Source organism: Sinohyriopsis cumingii, chromosome 14 (assembly GCF_028554795.1).
Source record: "Sinohyriopsis cumingii isolate HCF-2022 chromosome 14, ASM2855479v2, whole genome shotgun sequence".
Taxonomy (NCBI): domain Eukaryota; kingdom Metazoa; phylum Mollusca; class Bivalvia; order Unionida; family Unionidae; genus Sinohyriopsis; species Sinohyriopsis cumingii.
The window spans coordinates 49186942-49207358 of NC_142974.1; the positions used below are offsets into that span (position 1 = coordinate 49186942).

Consider the following 20417-nt stretch of genomic DNA (forward strand, 5'->3'; position numbering starts at 1 on the left):
ACCTTTGACTCCAAACAGGACCAACCGCTAGAAATAAGATCAAAAGTCCTAAGAATGATTGACAATTCCTATAAGGAATTTGTTAAAATCTACAAAGATGGATCGAAATATATATTTAAAAAAACAGAACTGCTGAAGCCATTCCTATCCCGGATATAGGAAAAGAACCAGGAAACATACTCTCAGATGATTGTTCTATATAAGCAACATAATTGTGTGTACTATTTGAAGCAATACAATTGACATACGATAATAAGTTCCACAAAACGCTAATAATTAGCGATTCTCTACGCGTTTTAAAATCCCTAGAAACGGGAAACTCAACCGGGCAAGAAAACCTCCTAAAAGAAACATAACTGCTTCCTAAAACATGATGAAACAAGATCAAAGAGTGGAATTCATGTGGGTGCCATCCCATATTAACATACCAAGCAATAACAAAGCCGACTTGGCGACAAAAACAAAACTTAATGACCCAAACCCCGTCCATATTGAGTACTGCATCCCAGAGATATACAGCACTATATCCAAAACAATCACTTCAAAGTGGCAAACTGAATGGGATTCATGCCCCAAACGACGTACGCTGTACTCAGTACAAAAAGTGTTTCGCAAAACCAGAACACCAATAACAATCAATAAACACGATCAATCGACATTGGTTCTCTCTATTGCTACCCCGAATTACTATATCAGAACAACCTAAATCCAAATCTAACTAACGAATATATACTACTTTTCCTCAAAGATATGGATAAAGCAGGAAAAAATGCATATTATCCCAATAAGCAAAGCAATGTAATATAATTATTGATACCCTCTAAAATAAATATACATTAGAGATATTTATAATTTATTCACCATTATCATCTTCAATTCCACCATCTTGATTTCAATATTCTCTTACCAAATCGAATCAGGTAATGAATGACGCTACTAAGCAGACAGCTATACATTTAATAGACGCCTTTATGTAGACGTGCCAAAGGGGGGAATCGGGTGCGGAGGTGGCATATGGTTGATCGTTCAATTAGGGGTGGTGCCTGTCTCAGCGAGAACAGATGCTACCTGCATCTACTACACACTAGAGCACTGGAAGCGGCATTAAAATTGATTCGCTAGGCAATGCAATACACAAGGTATCCCAAGTGGTCGGCATCCGAATTATCCATTTATTCTAAGATAAATACAACCATACTAGCAAATACTTCTTTCTTCCTTCTACATCTCGTGTTATAGTGGATCATTTAAAACATAAGCAAACAAAACTGGCCCACAAAATTTAGATATTATAAGGTTGTTTAAATCGCAGTCATCATGACAATGTGTCAACGGCTCGACTAACTGACTTGTTAAGCATAGCGTTGGACCCCAAATTAGCTTATAAGGCGTTTGTAAACCAAAGCCAACAGGACTAGCCGTACAATGTGGCACCAATATTAGTCAAGTAGGATATAGGACCCAAAATTAGATATATAAGGTTGCTAAACCCTGTCATCAGCCCACCCCCCGCACAAGGCGGAAAACATTAGTTTTAAAATAAGTCCCTAATTATTAACTTATTAAATAAATTAACAAAATAATAGCAAGACAACACCATTAACTTTAGGGGAAAAAAAGGAAACCAAAAATGATCCCGGACGTACAGCAACTTCCGCCTATGAAGACCGATCCTTCCTTCCACTGCCGGACATTTTGTGCATGAGTGAGTGTGTGTGGGTCTATTTCCACTCACAACATGTCCTGTTGGACAATAATGTCTCGAAAACGGACAAATCATTTAGCACACTATATCGGGGACGCGGCACTATTTCGTCCACCACGAACAAATCTGTCAGACCCTGTGGAGGCATTAACCGGTCACGTTTGGCCTGATGGGCGAATGACGTCCTAAATCCAACTAGCATATCGTAAGTATGTCTACCCAACGTTCACTGAATAACTTCAGAGAAGATGAGTAGAATTTCAGAACGCTCCGGTTGCCTAGTGGTTAGAGCGTCCGCCTCGGAAGCAACTGGTTCGAACCCAGGCCAAGTCATACCAAAGACTTTAAAAACTGGTATAAGCTGTTGCCTCACATGGCGTTCAGCATTAAGAGGTTAGTGTTAGGACTGGTTGGCCTGATATCCGGATAATGTGTCTGGGTGAGACATCATGCTACATGTCTGCGGCATGATGCCCCATTGATAGGCATCACTATAAATTGCCACACCGCAGACATCGTAGCGATATGACTAAAAATAGTTAAAGTTACGTTAAAAATGTAAATCACACACGGTCACACAGTAGAATTTCAAACCGTTTAGAACCCCAAATTTCACCTGGTGTACGCCCGGCGCTTTCTGGATGAGATGGCATTGGAGGCCATTGCAAAAAATGACAGAATTAAGGAAAAGGAGGGGGAAAAAGAAAGAAGAGGAGGAGAAAAAGAAAGAAAGGATTCATCCTTACCTCATCCTGAATTAGACCAGCGAAGTCAAGTCCATGCGTAGGACACCGCCCCAGAGACAATCACCTATCATCACCACCAAGATCTGTAGTCCATCATATCGAAAATCGGGACGAGTTGGAGAGACAACGAAGAGAATGGGAGCCACAGCGTCCCAGCAAGTAAGGAGGCCACATCAGTAGCATCCACAGAACACCACATATTTGTAACGGAAAGAGTCCCTATGGTCCCTCAGAGTGAGAATTGGGATGATGATGCCATTCATCAACCATCTGCACTCCCAACCACACGCATACATTAGGAGAACGACTGAAGTTAGGGATGCCTGTGTTGCGAGATGTTATCATTAAACAGGTGCATTTGGAATTTGAAAAATCAGCCTTTCTCGTGACTAACCAGATCTCTAGAAAAAGATAGACTGACAAAGTTGCCAAAAGTATTAGTGCTTGTGTATGTGTGTGTATGTGCGTTAGCATTCTTGGGTGTATTTTTGTTTGTGTTTGTGTTTGTATGAGTGTGGGTACTTTGGATTTGTGTGTGTATTTGTGTTTGTATTTGTGTGCGTACGCGTACGTGTGTGTGAGTGTGCATGTAATTGGTTTGTGTGAATGTGGAGTTGTGTGACTATAAACATTAACTCTTTCGCTGATGTGATTGCACATGATGGTGTGATATGTAAATTAAAACTCCCGTTTTCAACTATGCATTGATAGAAAATACTTTGAGTTTTGTTAGTATTAGTGTGTTGTTTTGTATAAAAATGTATTGTAAGTTAGTACTCGAATCACTATGAGATTGTTTCGTATGTGATATGGGTAGCTGGTGAGAGGGTATATTTTCTTTCACGTCCGTGTTTGAGGTACAGAGTTCGTCGTTCGCGCCGTTAGAAGTCCCCAATTATATATTATAAATCAAACAAACCCCAAGGCTGATATGGCCAGCCACACAAGGTGGCACTACAAATTAAGAATATTAAAACCATAAGGCCCCAAATTAACAACTATAACGTAGTAAATAGTCCAAACCATCAGGTCCCCCGCACATTCCGAACTTAATAGGATTGGATATTATCAAATAAACATGGCATAATTGGTAAAATACTATGAGACCTGGTCGAATAAACCAAGAACTATAAGGTGGTTCAAATTCAAAACCATTAGGCCCTGTAATATTAATCGAATCAATTTAAAACTTAAATACAAGTCATGTGAATAACTAATAACTAGTAAAACCCACTTGTGGATCTCACCTTTTGATCCACTCCGTAATAATATTCATCGGCACGGAGAGTCTGTATTCAAAATTTCGTCAAGACGACACAAATTATATTTTAGACAAAGGGTTGCAAAAATTATTGCCACTGAATAAACGGTCACTTGTGTGACGCCATGGTGCTTTTCTGGGACCCTGATCTCCCTTGCAATTTACGGACATGATAGCAGCTTAGACGGTGAATATTGTATTAAGATGAGTATATGTGTTGTGATTCCCTCTCATCATTTGTCCCGTGGGGATTTTATAGCACAGGATTCGGAATACATAATAAGCATACGGTGTATGCATGAAAGTGTACGGAAGGTGGCGCTTACTCCCTTCTGTACAAGTAACTAAATATCCAACTGTGCTGGAACTAACCAGACGCACATGTCCAAATGGACGAAAGTATCTCTAATTGAATTGTACGAATGAACGATTCGCGCCATTCAACATTGAATAAACGAAGATGGCATCTAACCACATGGACAAGATGATAACGTTGCAAACGGTAATGGATGATCCGGGAATGGTGGAGGAGATGCTTGTGAGACTGGAGTATGGCTCTTATAGTGAAAAAGATAAAGAACTGGTGGAAAAGAAGACTATAAGAAGAAGAAATATGAATGCTCTTTTCAGAGCCCTTCGCCTGTCTCGAAAGATGCTTAATCTCTCTTGACTAAAGTTTCTTTTAGTCGGTTGTATAGTTGTTTATGTGATAGATTTATGTCCATCAATCTATGTATATCGTTGTCTCTAACCATGTCTCTAATCACGTCTCTATGTCAATGTCTCTATGTATCCCTTGTCCCTAGAGTAGAGTATTCAGGTTCAGTACCGTGGCGTCACCCCTGTTAATTTCCTATTGTCCCTAGATAGTCCAAATCCCTTGTCGCTATACATTCCCTATGTTAAATTTACCTTCATCCTCGACAGACAGTCCCAACAAAGTTAAAGTAATGTGTGTCCCCAGAGGGCAAACTCACTATTTTAACATTAAGGTCCCATTGTCCCTAGACTGTCCCCACTCACTATAAATATTCTTAAGTTTTTGTTTTAATGTAAGTATCCAAGATAACGGACCATTTTGATCTCACTTGTGTATTTGATATTTTATGATTTTTTTAATGCTATGCCTGTAATTACGGCATTAAATATTTGCATCAAAACTGGCACCCGCCCCCTTTGGAAAATACCGCGATAGTATAGAGTTGTTTCCCCATGGTACTTTAATCTGGGTCATCTAACATATACTATTTTATTTACATTTTCGCGCTTCGACTGACAAAGAATTTTTGCAGAAATAAAACGAGGGAAAGTCATGGCAAATTTACAAATTATAAGTAAGAAACACTACGAAAACAGTTTATTATGAACCGATAAGAACATTAAGTACCGCGATCGCGTTCCGGGCTAATAACCGACGTCATAACATGCCGGTCCTTGCTGTCTATGTTTTTTTTTTTTTTTTGGGGGGGGGGGGCACCAGACAGATGCCCCCTCCATACTTGTCGATAAAGAAAGAAAAGGTGTTTTATGTGTAAGAGTTTCCACCCAAGGTGTGTTGTTTGTTCTTTTTTATAAAAGAATTTTAATGAAAAATTATTTTAAATTAAATTTTTGATGGGGTATTTATTAATTGTTCCTAGCATTATCTATGGGTTTGTTAATCCGAACTGATTTCTTTCACCTTGCTCGAATTACCTTCCCTTAGTGTGTGTGTGTGTGTGTGTGTGTGTGTGTGACCTTTGCCAGAGGTCTCCTATGTCCCGTGTTTGCTATGTGTATTAATGCTATACTGTGTGTGCTATATAGTTTTTGTGTAGGGACAGCAAAACTCTGTCAAATATCCCAGTTGTCTTAGTATATATTTCTATATGGATATCAGAAATCCTTTTGATAATCTTGATATGATTTAGATATTTACATTTTATTATATAATTTTGGAATTTGGCGAGTCAACGGTATACTGTTGGTGAGTTATAAAAATAAACCTATTGTTTTATATGCGTGGCTATATGTGGCGTTCCTCGCATTAGTTCGATTCGAGAATGATGCAGGCCGTACTCGAGTGAGGGTCCACACTTTATTTAATTGTATTTCTCCCGACTCGAGTAGGCCTCCTCTTTATTTTTTAAACTAATAACTAAAAGGTTTCCAAAAGGGTTTATAGAAAATGTTCGTCGGACTGGAAAATATATATTTTTTTAAATATAAAGAAATGGAGAAGGAAAGAATTATACAGTAAGGGAACTGTATAGTTAACTGAAGGGATATAGAAAGGTGCTAGATTACTAATATCCTGTTTCCATGTGTGTGTGTATTGTCTACTAGTGCTCTACATGGGGTATTTTTCCAAGATTATTTCATGGGCCTGTCCACTTTGTGTAGTGCCATGTGACATAGCCCCATGACGTCATTGCCTCGTGCTTTCCTCCACATAGATTCCCTGTCCCATCCCTTTATTTCTTCTTTACTATTGATTAAAATGTATTGTTCAACGCTAGTGGAGCTTAATTTAGGTCCGGACTGAGGGATGAGGTGGGGGCTCCAGCCCGCACACTGGCGATGTCGCACCCCTAATGGGTAGCAAACCGAACCCCCCCCCCCCCCATTCCCTCGTTCAGTCTCTCCAAGCACAACTACTTATCTTTGTTATTGTTCTGTAAATATTTTTCAATAGAACTGAAGTCTTACTTTGAGGCACCGGAGGAGATTGCATATGAATTAAAAGTTGTAATTAGGAGATGTCTCCCGAGGTGGGAAATGAAAGCCGGGCTCAAGCCCACCTTTTGCGGAGTACTCCCCTACGCGGGCTGCAACCTAAGTCTCCTCCCCATATCCACCTCCCTTGACATACTTTTTAAACTTATGGTTTGGTATATATTAATTTAATAATTTGAAATAATGATAATATTAAAAAATTAAAGGAGTGTAAGAAAGCCTTTTATACAAAGAAGGTTTTCGTTGTATTTATTCTATTTTTAATTGTCAAAATTCCCATCCAAATACAGAACATTGTTCCTCCTGTACCTCTCTTTTTTGCAACTATCAGTTATCAGTTTTAATCTGTCTTCCTTTCGTTTATCGCATTGCCCTTTTACGCATAGGGCATTTAATGTTGTATAATGTCATTCTCCTCCTGCGGGCAACGTACCCCGTTAGCCACGCATTGTGGAGGTATTTAAATAAAAGACTTTGAATCTTAACGGACCCAGTCCTGGCCCAGTGCCTCCATGTTTTTCACCAGATGATATCTATGTGTTCGACTTCGACTTTGTTTATTAAGGTTTTGGTAATATCTTCTCTAATCCATGCATAGGTTTTGTCTTTTGTCTGCTTCAATTTCCCATAAGATTTCTTGTCCCTGTATTTCACTAGTAAATCTTTAATACGTCTGAATTTCCTAGGTACGTCTAGTTGTTTGCTTAGTTCATTATTCTTATATATATAATTTTTATTTCACAGTGTAAAACCAAATCAACAAATATACAGAGCCCCCACGGGGTCTGGGGTTCTGCGCTTAGTACTTTGAACCTGTTTAAAATATTTGCACATTTCATGAGTAGGGGACTTGGTAGGGCAAGCCACCCTCTCTCTTTTGACCTATATAATGTAGCTTTATGTACATAATGGGTTTTTAAATTCCAGATGTATTCTATTTCTCCTTGTCAATTTTATCTAAAAGTTGATTTCCTATATCTATTGATTTTAGTGTGTAATTAAAATTCGAATATAGACACGATCTGGCTACTTGAGCCCGCTCCAGTGTGCATAGTGGCATAAGTGCCCAGATTTGGATATTTTCTTTTATCTTCTTCTCTATGTTGTTATAGTTTGTTGCTCTTCTCCCTTAACGAAGAACACTCCTAACGTTTTCACTCAATATTTCACTACATGTGGAGGTTGTCCATGGTGATTACCCCACCAGTTGCCTATCTTTTCAATTTCTGTTTTATCATTATTAATTTTAGACCCTGATGCTTTCCCAAATGAGTCGAATTTCTTTTCTAGATGTCTGAAAGAATTTGGCTTTCTAATGAAGTTCGTGGAATCATCGGCATGCTGGAGCATTTTAAATTCTTCCTTTAGATTATGTATTTTTATTCCCTCGATAGGTTTATTGTTTCTTATTGTTATACTTAGTATTTATTACGTATAATAGCATGGATAGTGGGCAATCTTGCCTTACTGATATTTGTATATCAAATGTATCTGTGACAGCGCCAATTACCTGTACCCTTGCAGGTATGTTATTATACAGGATTTGGTCCATTTTTGGAAAATATTTCAAAAGCCAAATTTTTCCAAAACCTTCTGTATAATGTTATGTTCTAATCAGTCGAAAGCCTTTTCTTGGTCGAAAAGTAACATATCACATTTCTGTCCGGTGTTATTTAAGGAATCGATTACTGTTCGTATGTTTAATATATTATTTTGTATGTTCCTCCGTTTTCCCTCACATGTTTGATTTACATTAATCACTTTATTTATACCATTTGTCACAAGATGAAGCCGGGTTGGGACTGGATTAGTGAAGACACCGAAAGCAACTGCGTTAATAAGATGTTTATTTATAAACGCTATCTTATAATCCATGTTTATGGAGAGATGGGCCTCCAGTTTTCTTTAATTCTTTTCTATCACCCTTTCCTTCATAAATTATGGTTATCAGTCCTTCCGTCATAGCGTTACTCATTTAATCATTTCTTAACAATATATTATTATATAATTCTTCAAGAATCGGCCCTAGCTCACTTTGGAAATTTTGATAGAATTCCTCAGTGAGCCCATCTCTACCTGGGGATTTATCTTTCGCTAGTTTGTTTTAGTGTTGTTTGTATTTCTTCCATTGAGTCAAAGCCATCACATACGTTTGTATGTTCATATGATATTTGTTCACATGGAGTTTCTTCTAAACATTTATTAATGATATTATCTTCAATATGTTGTGATGTATATAGTAATCTCTAATTGTCCCCAATAGTATTTCATTCCCTACTATTTCCTTCCCATTTTCAATTAGAGAGCATCAATTTGCCCCCCCCCCTTCTTATTTCTTCTCTCTTGTAGAGAACTTCTACTTACTTGTATATCATAGTAAACTTCCAGCTCTGATTTCTCTACCTCTTTTCTCTTCTTCTACAATTTTATCTCTTTTAAAATGCCCCTATTTCCTTCTGCATTTTAATTTTTTTTAAAATTGCAATTTAATTTCTTCTTTTTCCATTTTATGAAGTTTCATTCTTCTAGTTGAAACTTTAATTGACTTAATTTTGAATTCATTTTCTAAACTATCCCACTACTTGATAATATCCCTATTCCCTGAGGTTTTAAATTCTCTAATTATTGCTCTTATTTCGTTACTATATTCTTCTTCATCCAACACTTTATTGTTCAACTTCCAGACCCCCTTTCCCAAATCTTCCATGTTTTTACCCTAATTTCTATATTGATTGGGGGCCCCGAGTGGCCGAGTGGTCTAAAGCGCTCTCCGTCACGGATCACTGCCATCTCACCTCGGTCTGTGTGGGTTCGAGTCTCGGGCTTGGCCAGTGTGGGTATGTGAGAAAGCTTGCTAATAGTTTCTTGTGGGTCGGGGGTTCTTCCTCCACCATTAGTATGTATAGCCTATCTTGTGCTGAAAAAAGGCGTTAAACCCTATAACAACAACAACAAGAACAACAACTAGATTGATTAATTTGTGGTCCGAAATTTTGAAGTCTATGATATCTGCATTTTTGTATATTTTCTTTATGTGCAATTTCTTCTTAATAAGTTTAATTTCCTATAAACATTGAACCGTTTATGTTCTTTTATAAGTTTTTCCATAATTTCTTTTGTCCGTTTTTTATTAGATGATAATTTTCCAGCCCTGTCTATATTATCCGCTACCCAATTAAAATCGCCCCCCCCCCCCCATAAATAAGGTTTCCATAGTATAGTCATTTAGATATTTAGATAAATTTTGTGTAAAATCTTGGGGTTTTTTTATACCTGTTTACAGGTAAATATACATTGATAATGTGAATTTTATTTATAATGATCTGGATCATCCTACCTTTAAAACATTCTCCCTTGTCTTTTCTTTCCCAGTTAATTCCCTTTTTATTTTGTATAATCATCGCGACCCCACCACTTATATCCTCCTGTTTAAAATCATTTAAAATCACAATTACATCCAATTTCTCTTCCACTGTAGATAGAGAAATTATGATGGGTTTCTGGATTAGAATGACATCATATTCCATTAGCTCGAGAAGTTTTTGAATTTTTCCTTTATTTAACTATTTATCTTAATTGAGGCAATTCGGAAATTAGCTTCTTCCATTTACTTCCACCACAGCTTGCCGGATTCTTGCAATTTGAAGTGCATTTCAATTAAGGTTTAGTGTCTTTATTTAGTTCGAATTAATTTATTTGTTAATTGTCTTACTGCATGGGCACTGGTCCCCCATCAGATCCAGATTAGTTTGATGTTTCAAGCTCAGTTTTTTCCGTTTTGTCCTGTGTTTCTGTCATTTCCGTCTCGTGTTCCGTTTCCATTTCTGAGTCCGATTCCTTTAGGTCAGTCTTGTATTTGTTAGCATCGTCATCGTCATTGTCATCGTCAGTTTCGTATTGATCAGTCTCAGTGTGGTTTTTTCCGTCGTCATCCTTGTAATCGCTGGTTATCCTTTTTATGTTGTTGTTGAGGGGCTTCTACGTCTTCGTCTTTTGTCAGGGTACTTACCTCTGTGGAGACACCGACAAGGTATTCCTCATTCTTTTTGTCCTGTGGGTGGTTCCGGGGTAGATGTCAGTGGCATAATACCGATCAAATCTTTCCGCCCCTTCTCTAAGCTTTCATGCTCATCCTCATTTGTCATTTCCCCTTTTATTAGGAGATGGAATCTATTTTTTTTTTTTGAATGAGTTATATTATGGAGGTTTCACTCCTCACCGTTCTATTTGGACTTAATTACTTATCCCAGGTGCAAGTTGTTTGGGAGTCATCCCGTATGGTCGTTATATCTAATTCCGGCAGTGGTAATAGGTTCCCTTCCCTTGTTTCAATTTTTGTTCCTATGTCACCTGTTTCGCCTACTTCCTTGGCTATTGATACCATAGACCCCGATTGCTTTTCATTTCTTATTTGTTTTAATAAATTCCCTATTTCATCCTGCATTTGGTTGTGTTACTCGACATTTAGGTTATTATTGCCGGATGCTGCTTTTTCCGCATAAGAAGCCGTTTTGGGGGCTGTTGGCTGGTCCTTGCAGTCTCTAGGACCATGGCCTGTTTGCCTACATTTTGGGCATGTTCTTTCAGCCTCGCATCCCTTATACCAACTTCTAAGTCTAAATCCCATCTCAAAGAGATATGCTGCGATTTTTTAAAACAATTTTTGCTTTTAGATTGAGTATCCCTATTATTCTAACCCCCGTCTTCACGTTTCTAAATTCATAAACAGTCGCCATTTTGCTGTTCTTGACTGGGACTCTGAATTTATCCTTAATCTTACTGATTAACTAACTTCGGGGGTGGGGTGGCCCGAAACAAAAACATCAATAATTTTGCCTCGATTTCTCTCGTTATGGAGTCACTTTTAGTGACTCGTGCTTTCATCCCTTTGATCTCAGTGCTTCTCATTTGAAGTAATGGAGTTTTGTAGTATTTTGGGGTATAGAATGAACTTAATTTCCCCCCCCCCCCCCATTTTGTAGTCCATCAATTGCCTCTATGTCAATTCCTATCACTTTGAGCGTAGTCAGGATTTCAGCTTGCCGAGGCCAATTTTTCACATTCCTAAAATCCAGGATCGGGCATCTGTCAAGGTGATTAGCTACCAGTATTTGACTTCCTTCTGCCCCGACTAACTTAGTTAGAAAGTAGTTTTTTTTAGCTTGGTACGTATGCCAATTTGGCTTTCTGCCAAACAGTTTATTGCGTACCGGTAAGAACATTGCGATCGCGTTCCGGGCCAATAACCGACACCATTACATGTCGGTCCTTGCTATCTATATTCTTACCTGTAGGGTAATTGACCTTACGCCAGAAGGTAGATCGCTCCGCCTACCGAACACGTGACTTGACAACCTCTTAACCTCCGACAAACATTCTGTGAAAATGGCGGGCGTGATAACATTAAAAGATATACCAGTTTCGTCGTTGTTGTGGGATTTAACGCCATTTTTCAGCACATGATAGGCTATGTATGGCGGCCAGTATTAATGGTGGAGGAAGAACCCGGGAAAACCCCGGGAAGAACCACCGACCCACGATAAGCTAATGGCAAGCTTTCTCACATACCCACATTGGCCGAATCCTAGACTCGAACCCACGCAGACAGAGGTGACATGGCAGTGATCTGTAACGGAGAGCGCACAGAGGTGAGATGGCAGTAATCTGTAACGGAGAGCGCTTTAGACCACTCGGCAACTCGGGGCCCCAAGATATACCAGACGATATTGGTAAGCAATATTTGCCATATGAAGCAACACTGAGACAGAGACAGAAAGCGAGAGCATTTATCCATCGCTTCCACTTCTCTAAGTTACGTCGGTATGCGGAGAAATAGCCCCATGGAGAACTCGCCCCCACGTATCTGGATAAATCGCCCCAGAGTGGTTGGAGAAGTTGCCCCAAAACTTGTCACCCAAATAACCTTTTTATAACAGAATTAAATAATCTTTTACGTGATTCATATTTATATATTTATATATGCGCGAACACAAAAAGAGATATTAATTAAATTAAAGCAATATCATAGTAACATTTCTAAGGACGAAATTGTGTCTGTATATAATCTAATGCATGACGACAGTATAGCGATTAAAAAGGATGATAAGTCAAACACTATTATTATTGTGAATCAAGACGATTATGTTCAAGAAGTTGAACGTCAAATAGAAATTAAATAAAAAATTTCAACATGCATTAATGAGATCGCTAAAAATAATAATTCCGTATGTGAGGAATTTGATACTTTCCATCTTAATATACGTACACCTCAATTCTACATATTACCCAAAACTCATAAAAATCTGGACCATAATTTACCTTTAAATTTTCCAGGACGATCCATTATATCAGGTTGTAATTTATATACTGAAAACCTATCCAAACGTATTGAAAGTGTTTTACAACCTTTAATGAAATCACTTCCTTCATACATTAAAGATACAACTACTTTCATTAAAAAGTCGAAGTCTATTCCACATCTATCTGATAATTTCAGTCCTGGTATCATTAGATGTAACATCACTATATACCAACATTCCGCATGCAGATGGTATTGAAGCGTGCAAATATTTTCTTGATAACAATAATAGCACACTATCTTGTGAAGATATTTGTAGAATAATAAAAACTTATCTTGGAAAATAATTGTTTTCAATTTAATACATTCAGATAATGGGTATTAATATGGCTCGTATATACTCTTCCCATTCATGGGTGAATTAGAAAAGGATTTTATTCAAAACGAAAAGTTTAATCCATCTCTTTGGTTCAGATTTTTAGATGACATATTTATGATGATCTGGAAGCATTCAACTGAAGAACTGAAAAAAATTACTGATCGCCTAAATCATTTTCACCCGACGGTTAAATTGACTTATACTGCATCTAATACGCATGTTTCATTTTTAGATGTAAATGTAATAACAAATATTGATAACACTATCTCTACAAATATTATGAAAGCCCCCATTGACACCTCTTCACCATTGTGAATCTAAAAATTGCCGAACCGTTGCGAAATTTGTAAATATATACAATAGCCGAGTCGGTATCGACAGAAGCAGCTTGTCGGAGGAAAATGGCGGACGTAAACAGTGCCTGGAGGTGTGTATAATAGCGCTCGCTGATTGGTCAATCGAGCAGAATGATTGACAACTGGCGATAGGTCAGTTCCGACAGTGGATGTACGTCTTACTGTTTACAACAACGTAATGCAAATTACTTGCTGTGTTGTTTGTTTTTATTTGTACACATGCGTATCCAGATTAGTAAAGATGTTTCCAGGCGACGAGGGCATCGCGTGACAAAATGGTGTAATCACCTCAATATTCTCTCTTCCGCGTGAGTTCAGAAGCAGCATTCCTAGAAAATTGTATTCAGGACCATACTCAAGGCATCAATCGTCCAAAATCTGTATAGCTTTCAGTAACATAATAATCGTGTTTTTGTAGCTTTAAAATAATGCGTGGTCTTGCTAAAAAAAGGTTAAAAGTGCACCGGTTTTATGACAAATAACAATGGTATGCAATGTTCTGTATAGTGATTGGATTTACACCAGGATCTTTATCATAAAAGGGCAATTCAGACCAAGAACACGAGCTTAAAGAAAATGTAGAATTATAATTAGTTTGTATTGAACATTGAGGAGAAAAAACAGAAATAAATATGTAATTAAAAACAAATAAATAAAACTTAGCGGTATAAATCTAAATACAAATACAATATCAGTTATCCCCACAATTATCTCTATAATAACATCCACAATTATCTATATAACAATATAACTCTCTATCTGTTATCTCTGTATCTGAAAAAAATATTAAAAACAATCTAAGCTTTCAGATCTTTCAAGATAAACACAATCTTTGTATTGAAAAGATGAAACTTGTACTTGTAGGCCTACGGTCCGTAAAAAGTGATCAGAATTACACATACGAGAGATCAGAATAAGCCACAATACGGTATGAGTTACCCTTGCGTAAATAATCATAATAAAATCTCTTTTCAGTAAGAAGAACGAAAATTATATGCTTTTTTAATAATGAAACTTGTTGAAAGAAGCCCGATTGTCTCCTTCCCGCATCGTAGTTAGGTACACAGTAGTCGGCTTCAATAAAAGAAGTTGTCGATCTCATATCGACGTCCTCAAGGTCGGAATACGACCAGATTACTCCTAGCGCCGACCTTAAAAATAAATAATTTGTATCCATATAGGCGTGACTTAAATCAATGTTTGCTTTCTTTTTGTTATTATGAATCAATTTTCAGAATTTTAATATCTGGTTGTACACCAATATATAAACCGGAAACAGGGAAATATGGCTGTATACCGGTGTTTGTATCAATTTTTGGTGTATTTTGTTCTTTGTTACTTTGTATAGTAACGACATAAATCTGAATCTTTGAAAGGAACCATTTATGTGAACTATGTGATGCTACGGTTTGTCTAGTGTGGATTTTTTAATAATCACAGGATATATTATTTTGGAGGATAAAAAAGTAAGGTGTGAAATTTGTGATATGTGTTAAACCATTTTGTTACAGTGGAACTCGGAATGAGCATTGGCATACTGGATAAAAGCCATATAATTGTCAAGTGTGTAATAAAATGTTTAGTCACATCGGAAATCTGAATAAGCACACGAGGACACATACTGGTGAAAAACCATTTAAGTGTGAAGTATGTGATAAAAGGTTTAGTCATTGTGGAAATCGAAATCAACACATGAAGATACATACAGGAGAAAAACCATTTAAGTGTGAAGTATGTGATAAGATGTTTAGTCAGTGTGGAAATCTCTATCAGCACATGACCATACATACTGGAGAAAAACCATTTACGTGTGAAGTATGTGATAAAAGGTTTACTGATAGTGGAAAATGTAATCGCCACATGAGGATACATACTGGAGAAAAACCATTTAAATGTGAGGTATGTAACAAAATGTTTAGTCAGAAGGGAACTCAGAAAAGACACATGAGGATACATACTGGAGAAAAACCATTTAAGTGTGAAATATGTGATAAACGATTTAATGAGAGTGGAGCTCTGAATGCACACACAAGGAAGCATACTGGAGAAAAACCATTTAAGTGTCAAGTATGTGATGAAAGGTTTAGTCGCAGTGGAAGTCTGAAGCAACACACAAGGATACATACTGGAGAAAAACCATATAAGTGTGAAGTATGCGATAAAAGGTTTAGTGAGAGTGGATCTCGAACAATGCATATGAGGATACATACTGGAGAAAAACCATTTAAGTGTGAAGTATGTAATAAAATGTTTAGAACAAGTGGACCATTAACAATTCACATGAGGATACATACTGGAGAAAAACCATTTAAGTGCAAATTATGTGATGAAAGGTTTAGTCACAGTGGAAGACTGAAAGAACACATGAGAAGACATACTGGAGAAAAACCATTTAAGTGTGAAATATGTAATAAACGGTTTAATCAAGGTGGACATCTCATGGTGCACACGAGAATTCATACTGGAGAAAAACCATTTAAGTGTGAAGTGTGTAATAAAACAATGAGCCGGAATGGAGATCTAAGGACTCACATGAGAATACATACTGGTGAAAAACCATACAAGTGTGAAGTCTGTAATAAAATGTTTCGTAATAGCGGAAATCTGAAGAGCCACAAGAGGTACAGAAATCACATATGAGGTAAAAAAAAAAGGTTGACATTTGAGGTGGAAAAATGAACTTGAGGCACAAAAATGACACATGGGTACAAAATAACACTTCTAGTACAAAATTATTTATCTAGAGTACTGTAGAACATTGTATAGCATCAAGGGAATGGTGCTAAAGATGAACACGAGATTTACCCCGTTTATCTGTAAATGCTTTACAAATATTGCATTGTGGGTGACAGCATGATGTAAGGTATTATGTCTTGGAAGCAGTGACAACCAATGGATTTTTCATGCCAACTGACTCACCCTAACACCACTCTGGCAGCTTAATGTACACCATAGATACCAGACCTACCGATGAAAAATGTAACTCTTTTAAAAGCAAGCTTGCCCAGGACAAGTTGAGAGGAAAGTTGAACTTGTCCTTTGAAAGTTTGAGCTTGCCTCAAACATAATATCTAAGACTGGCCTTCACAATGACTACTAGATGAAAAAAAAATAGATTAAACTTGGATTAGTAACATAGATTGAGAATTTACTACATGTAAACAATAAAGGTGCTGGTATAAGGACTTATTGAAATCACAGGTATTAAAATAGCAGAATGTACAGACTATAGTAAAGCTAAGAACTGAACAGTTAATAGCAATTAATAATAATTAATAATTAATAATTGTCAATTAATAGCTTGAACATAGCAAGTGTTTTCTGTATTTTGTCTAGACTACTGACCTTAAATAAAAACTATTTATCCCTTCCTATTATTTTGTACTTGTTCATTGGCATCTGTTTCACAATGTTCATTTTGCCTGAACCAAATATGACCTTGTCCCAGGCATCTGGCAAGTGGAATTTTAAATCCCTGAGCACCATACTTCCTCCTGATCACTAGGTATATAGAAATGCTGACTTTGCTGTCTCTGCTTTTAATTTCATGGGCCACAGGTAGCAAAGTGATCTAATGGGCTGACCATGACCAATCATGTCATTCATGTGGGATTAAGAGCTGGGCTCATCCAAACTTGCCAGTAGCTTCCTGTGTGTTGGTGGTTCTTATGGGGGTGTTCATGGATTCTTCCTCCACAAGTTTTTCTGTCTGCCATAATTTTAATTTATTACTTGAGGACATATATCAGTTACAATGATATTCTTCTGCTTTTAATGAAACATGATCATGCAGTGCTGTGCCAGCAGGAAACCATATCAAAGGATATTGTTAAGATGCTGTTAAATGTTACTTCATTTTTAACAACAACTCTCAATTGTCAATGAATATTTTATGGTAATGTTTTATTGGCAACGTAGAAATGGGGACAGATAGTATAATCTGAATACATGTATGCATTTGCCCTCATGTTCATGGTACCGGATTTTTTTAACACGTTTAGAAATCCTTGAAAGTGCCATTAGTGTGAACTTTTGGAAAGTATAAATAAATAAAAGAATAAAAAAATTAATCAAGGATAGTTGATTAAACATTATTACTAATTTGAAAACACAGTAATATAATCTTGTTACTCAGTTGAAATTTGTTGCAGTGTAGTTTCTCTTCTCTTTTTGAGTCATAAGTAACTCAGAAAATTGGCTACTTCAAAATAAAATATTGTTTAAATGCAAATATTAATCTCGAAAATAGACGGCTTAATTAAAATAACAGAACATATAAGTCACGTCCACTTCTCCCTGTTGAGCTCTCACTTAACCCAGTTCCGTCCAAAAGGAGAAGTCACTTCTCCCTAAAAGTCAAGTCTAGCTTGACCCCCGGAGGGGACTGCAACTTTTGCTAGTGGGACTCATATTTTTACCAAAATGGGAGTCCTGGACTCCTAGTTTTAAAATCCTAGCGAGACCTCTGCAATATGTTGACAGGGTGTCACGAGAAGCTTCTGAGATTGCGCACATTTGGGCACCGATTGACTGTATGTGCAATTGAGTAATGATCTGAAATATGAACTCTAATTGTAATTGATTCAAACAAAAAGAAATATACCCTATTCCCTCAATAACTCATGCCCAGCTGGGTCATAAAACATAGAGCGCACTATAAGTGAGGGCACGAGTTATTGAGGGACCTCCTTAACAATACGAAATGATGCCATCTTCACTGAACATCAAGAAAATGTGAGGGGAGATGTACTGGTCTGTTTCAAAACTGAAAGCTCATTTTAAAATTGCTTTGGGAATAATTGTCAATAAATTGATTATCTAAGTTAATCGTTTTTATGTAAAAATGACCTTTATTTTGAAGATGCACAACCGCTGAGAGAGATTGTTAAAAAAATTCCAACTGGTTTCAACAACCATCATGAGTATGTGAAAACATTGTGTACTACATCACTGCTTCATGTTGTTGTTAAGTTGTCTGGTTCCCTGAACTGTATATTCTCTGCTATGCTGTCTGCTCCAGTGGATTGCAATGCAATACTAAACAGGAAACCAGACTAGTTATTGATCCAAAATCACAATCAAACAAGATTCCTTTTATTTAAAAAAGAAAGAAAAATAAATGGAACATCTAGTTTGTGTAACATCCATCAATTTTGACAGTAAAAAAATTGTATTGTTAGTTAAATATTGATGGCATGATTTAATTGCAAGTAATAGTGAATCTTCTTCTCGTCCATGAGGATCTCAGAGTGCCAATTCAATAATTACAAATCAATTACAAGCTTTAAAACTAGCATCTCAATAATAACCATTGTGAATGCTACTATATTGATATCTCTATCCTAACACCATTGTTTAGGCAGTGGTGACAGCTATGACCTGGACAAGGACAAAAAATTCAGCACATGAAGGACCCAAAATAAAAACTTCTAAGGTGGTCCAAACACCCAGGACGATCAGGTCCCACCACACAAGGTGCCAAAACAATTATACATTATTAGGAAGATAAGACATAAAGATTAATTACTTGAAGGTGGTCTAAACACCAGAGACCATCAGGCCCAGCAGCACAAAGCAGAAATAGATAAATTCATACAAGGGAACATGAATGATCCAAAACGTTTACAACATATAAGGTGGTCTAACATCCAGGACCATTAGAGCCAGCCACACAATGTGGCAAACCTAGATCTAGAACATGGCTTTCATCAAAGGTACAACCTGTCCATCGTTACTAAAATGATAAATAGCAGAGTTTTTTCTCCAACATTGTACAAGACGACCAATTATAGGCCATACTACTGGAGTCTAGGAGGCCCTTCCTGTGAACCAGATCAAACCTTCACACCCTCCCCTTGCTTGCCTCGGACGGACATCAAAACGTATTAGCACACAATGCAATCACACCTCACTATTGTAAACTCACTAAATTCCAACTTATTCATGAGTGTGTATTGAGTCTATTTCCACTCATATACACGTTCAGTAGATACAGCCTAAAACAAGAGTATGTGCGGGGTATATTCCCTCTCATGATAGCCAATTTACAGGTCATATGGGTACATTAGCACCACAACCTGTCAGCTAGAATTTAATACCACTCTTTGAGTGTATAAACGCGTGGATGGAGGAGGATCGAATTCCTTACCCCATGATTAATTAATTAGTCTGCTGTGCGCACATAAACCGGACGTACATGCGCTGATGGAAGAACACGTCTAAAATTCAACAATCAATTAACCCGTCTGGCTACATTGAACGTCTTTCGAGCAAGACAGTCATAGGGTACAGCCCTCTTAAGAAGTGTACGTATCCACACAAGCTACAAGTTGGAGCATAAAACGGATATTTAACTGCCGAGTCCAAATCATCAGATATTCATCAGACATCCAAGCACGCCTAGACGATTTGCAGCCCGCTAAGCAGTTCGACCTGCAGACGAGGACTAGCAGCCCGCCTTGCAGGCCGCCATCCAGTTCGACCAGCGCGGAGGTCTAGAATCCCGCACAGCAGCTCGCCCGACGAGACCGAAATACGCTAACACCTCTTCAATACAAATTTAATTATGGAGGGAAATTGTAAGGTATTGTTTGTTAATTCGGCATTAAACCTCTGGGTAATTATTTGCTCTGTTTGGAAATCTCACTGTCTATTTCTCTCTTGCACTTTGACCATTAACATCATCTACCCCTCCCCAATACAATTACTAAGACCCTCAACATTTATTTATATTAGTAACACATATTTTGACCACATTCCAAACTAAAACCAGTGGTGCATATCTACTTGTTGTTCATGAAACGGAGTAGTTAACAATCAAAGATTTAAAACTCCTGACCAATTTTTTGAACTATTCAACTTTAAGAGCCTTTTCACCAAAATGTCACGAGTGACTAGGTCCCAAGTCAGTATGAATTTAGTTAGATACAACATCAGGAAAACAAAAACGTCCAAAAT

General features: G+C 37.3%; 1 protein-coding gene across 1 annotated transcript in view; it reads left to right on the forward strand.

Moving 5' to 3' along the window:
* Positions 1-16831, forward strand: part of LOC149783746 (uncharacterized) — a 49385-nt gene extending 32554 nt beyond the window's left edge. Inside the window, exon 3 of the mRNA XM_089932897.1 lies at positions 15009-16831. Coding sequence (XP_089789023.1) covers positions 15009-16100 — 1092 coding nt within the window. The 3' untranslated portion in view covers positions 16101-16831. The remainder of the gene's footprint in view (positions 1-15008) is intronic.
* The last annotated feature ends 3586 nt before the right edge of the window (positions 16832-20417 follow it).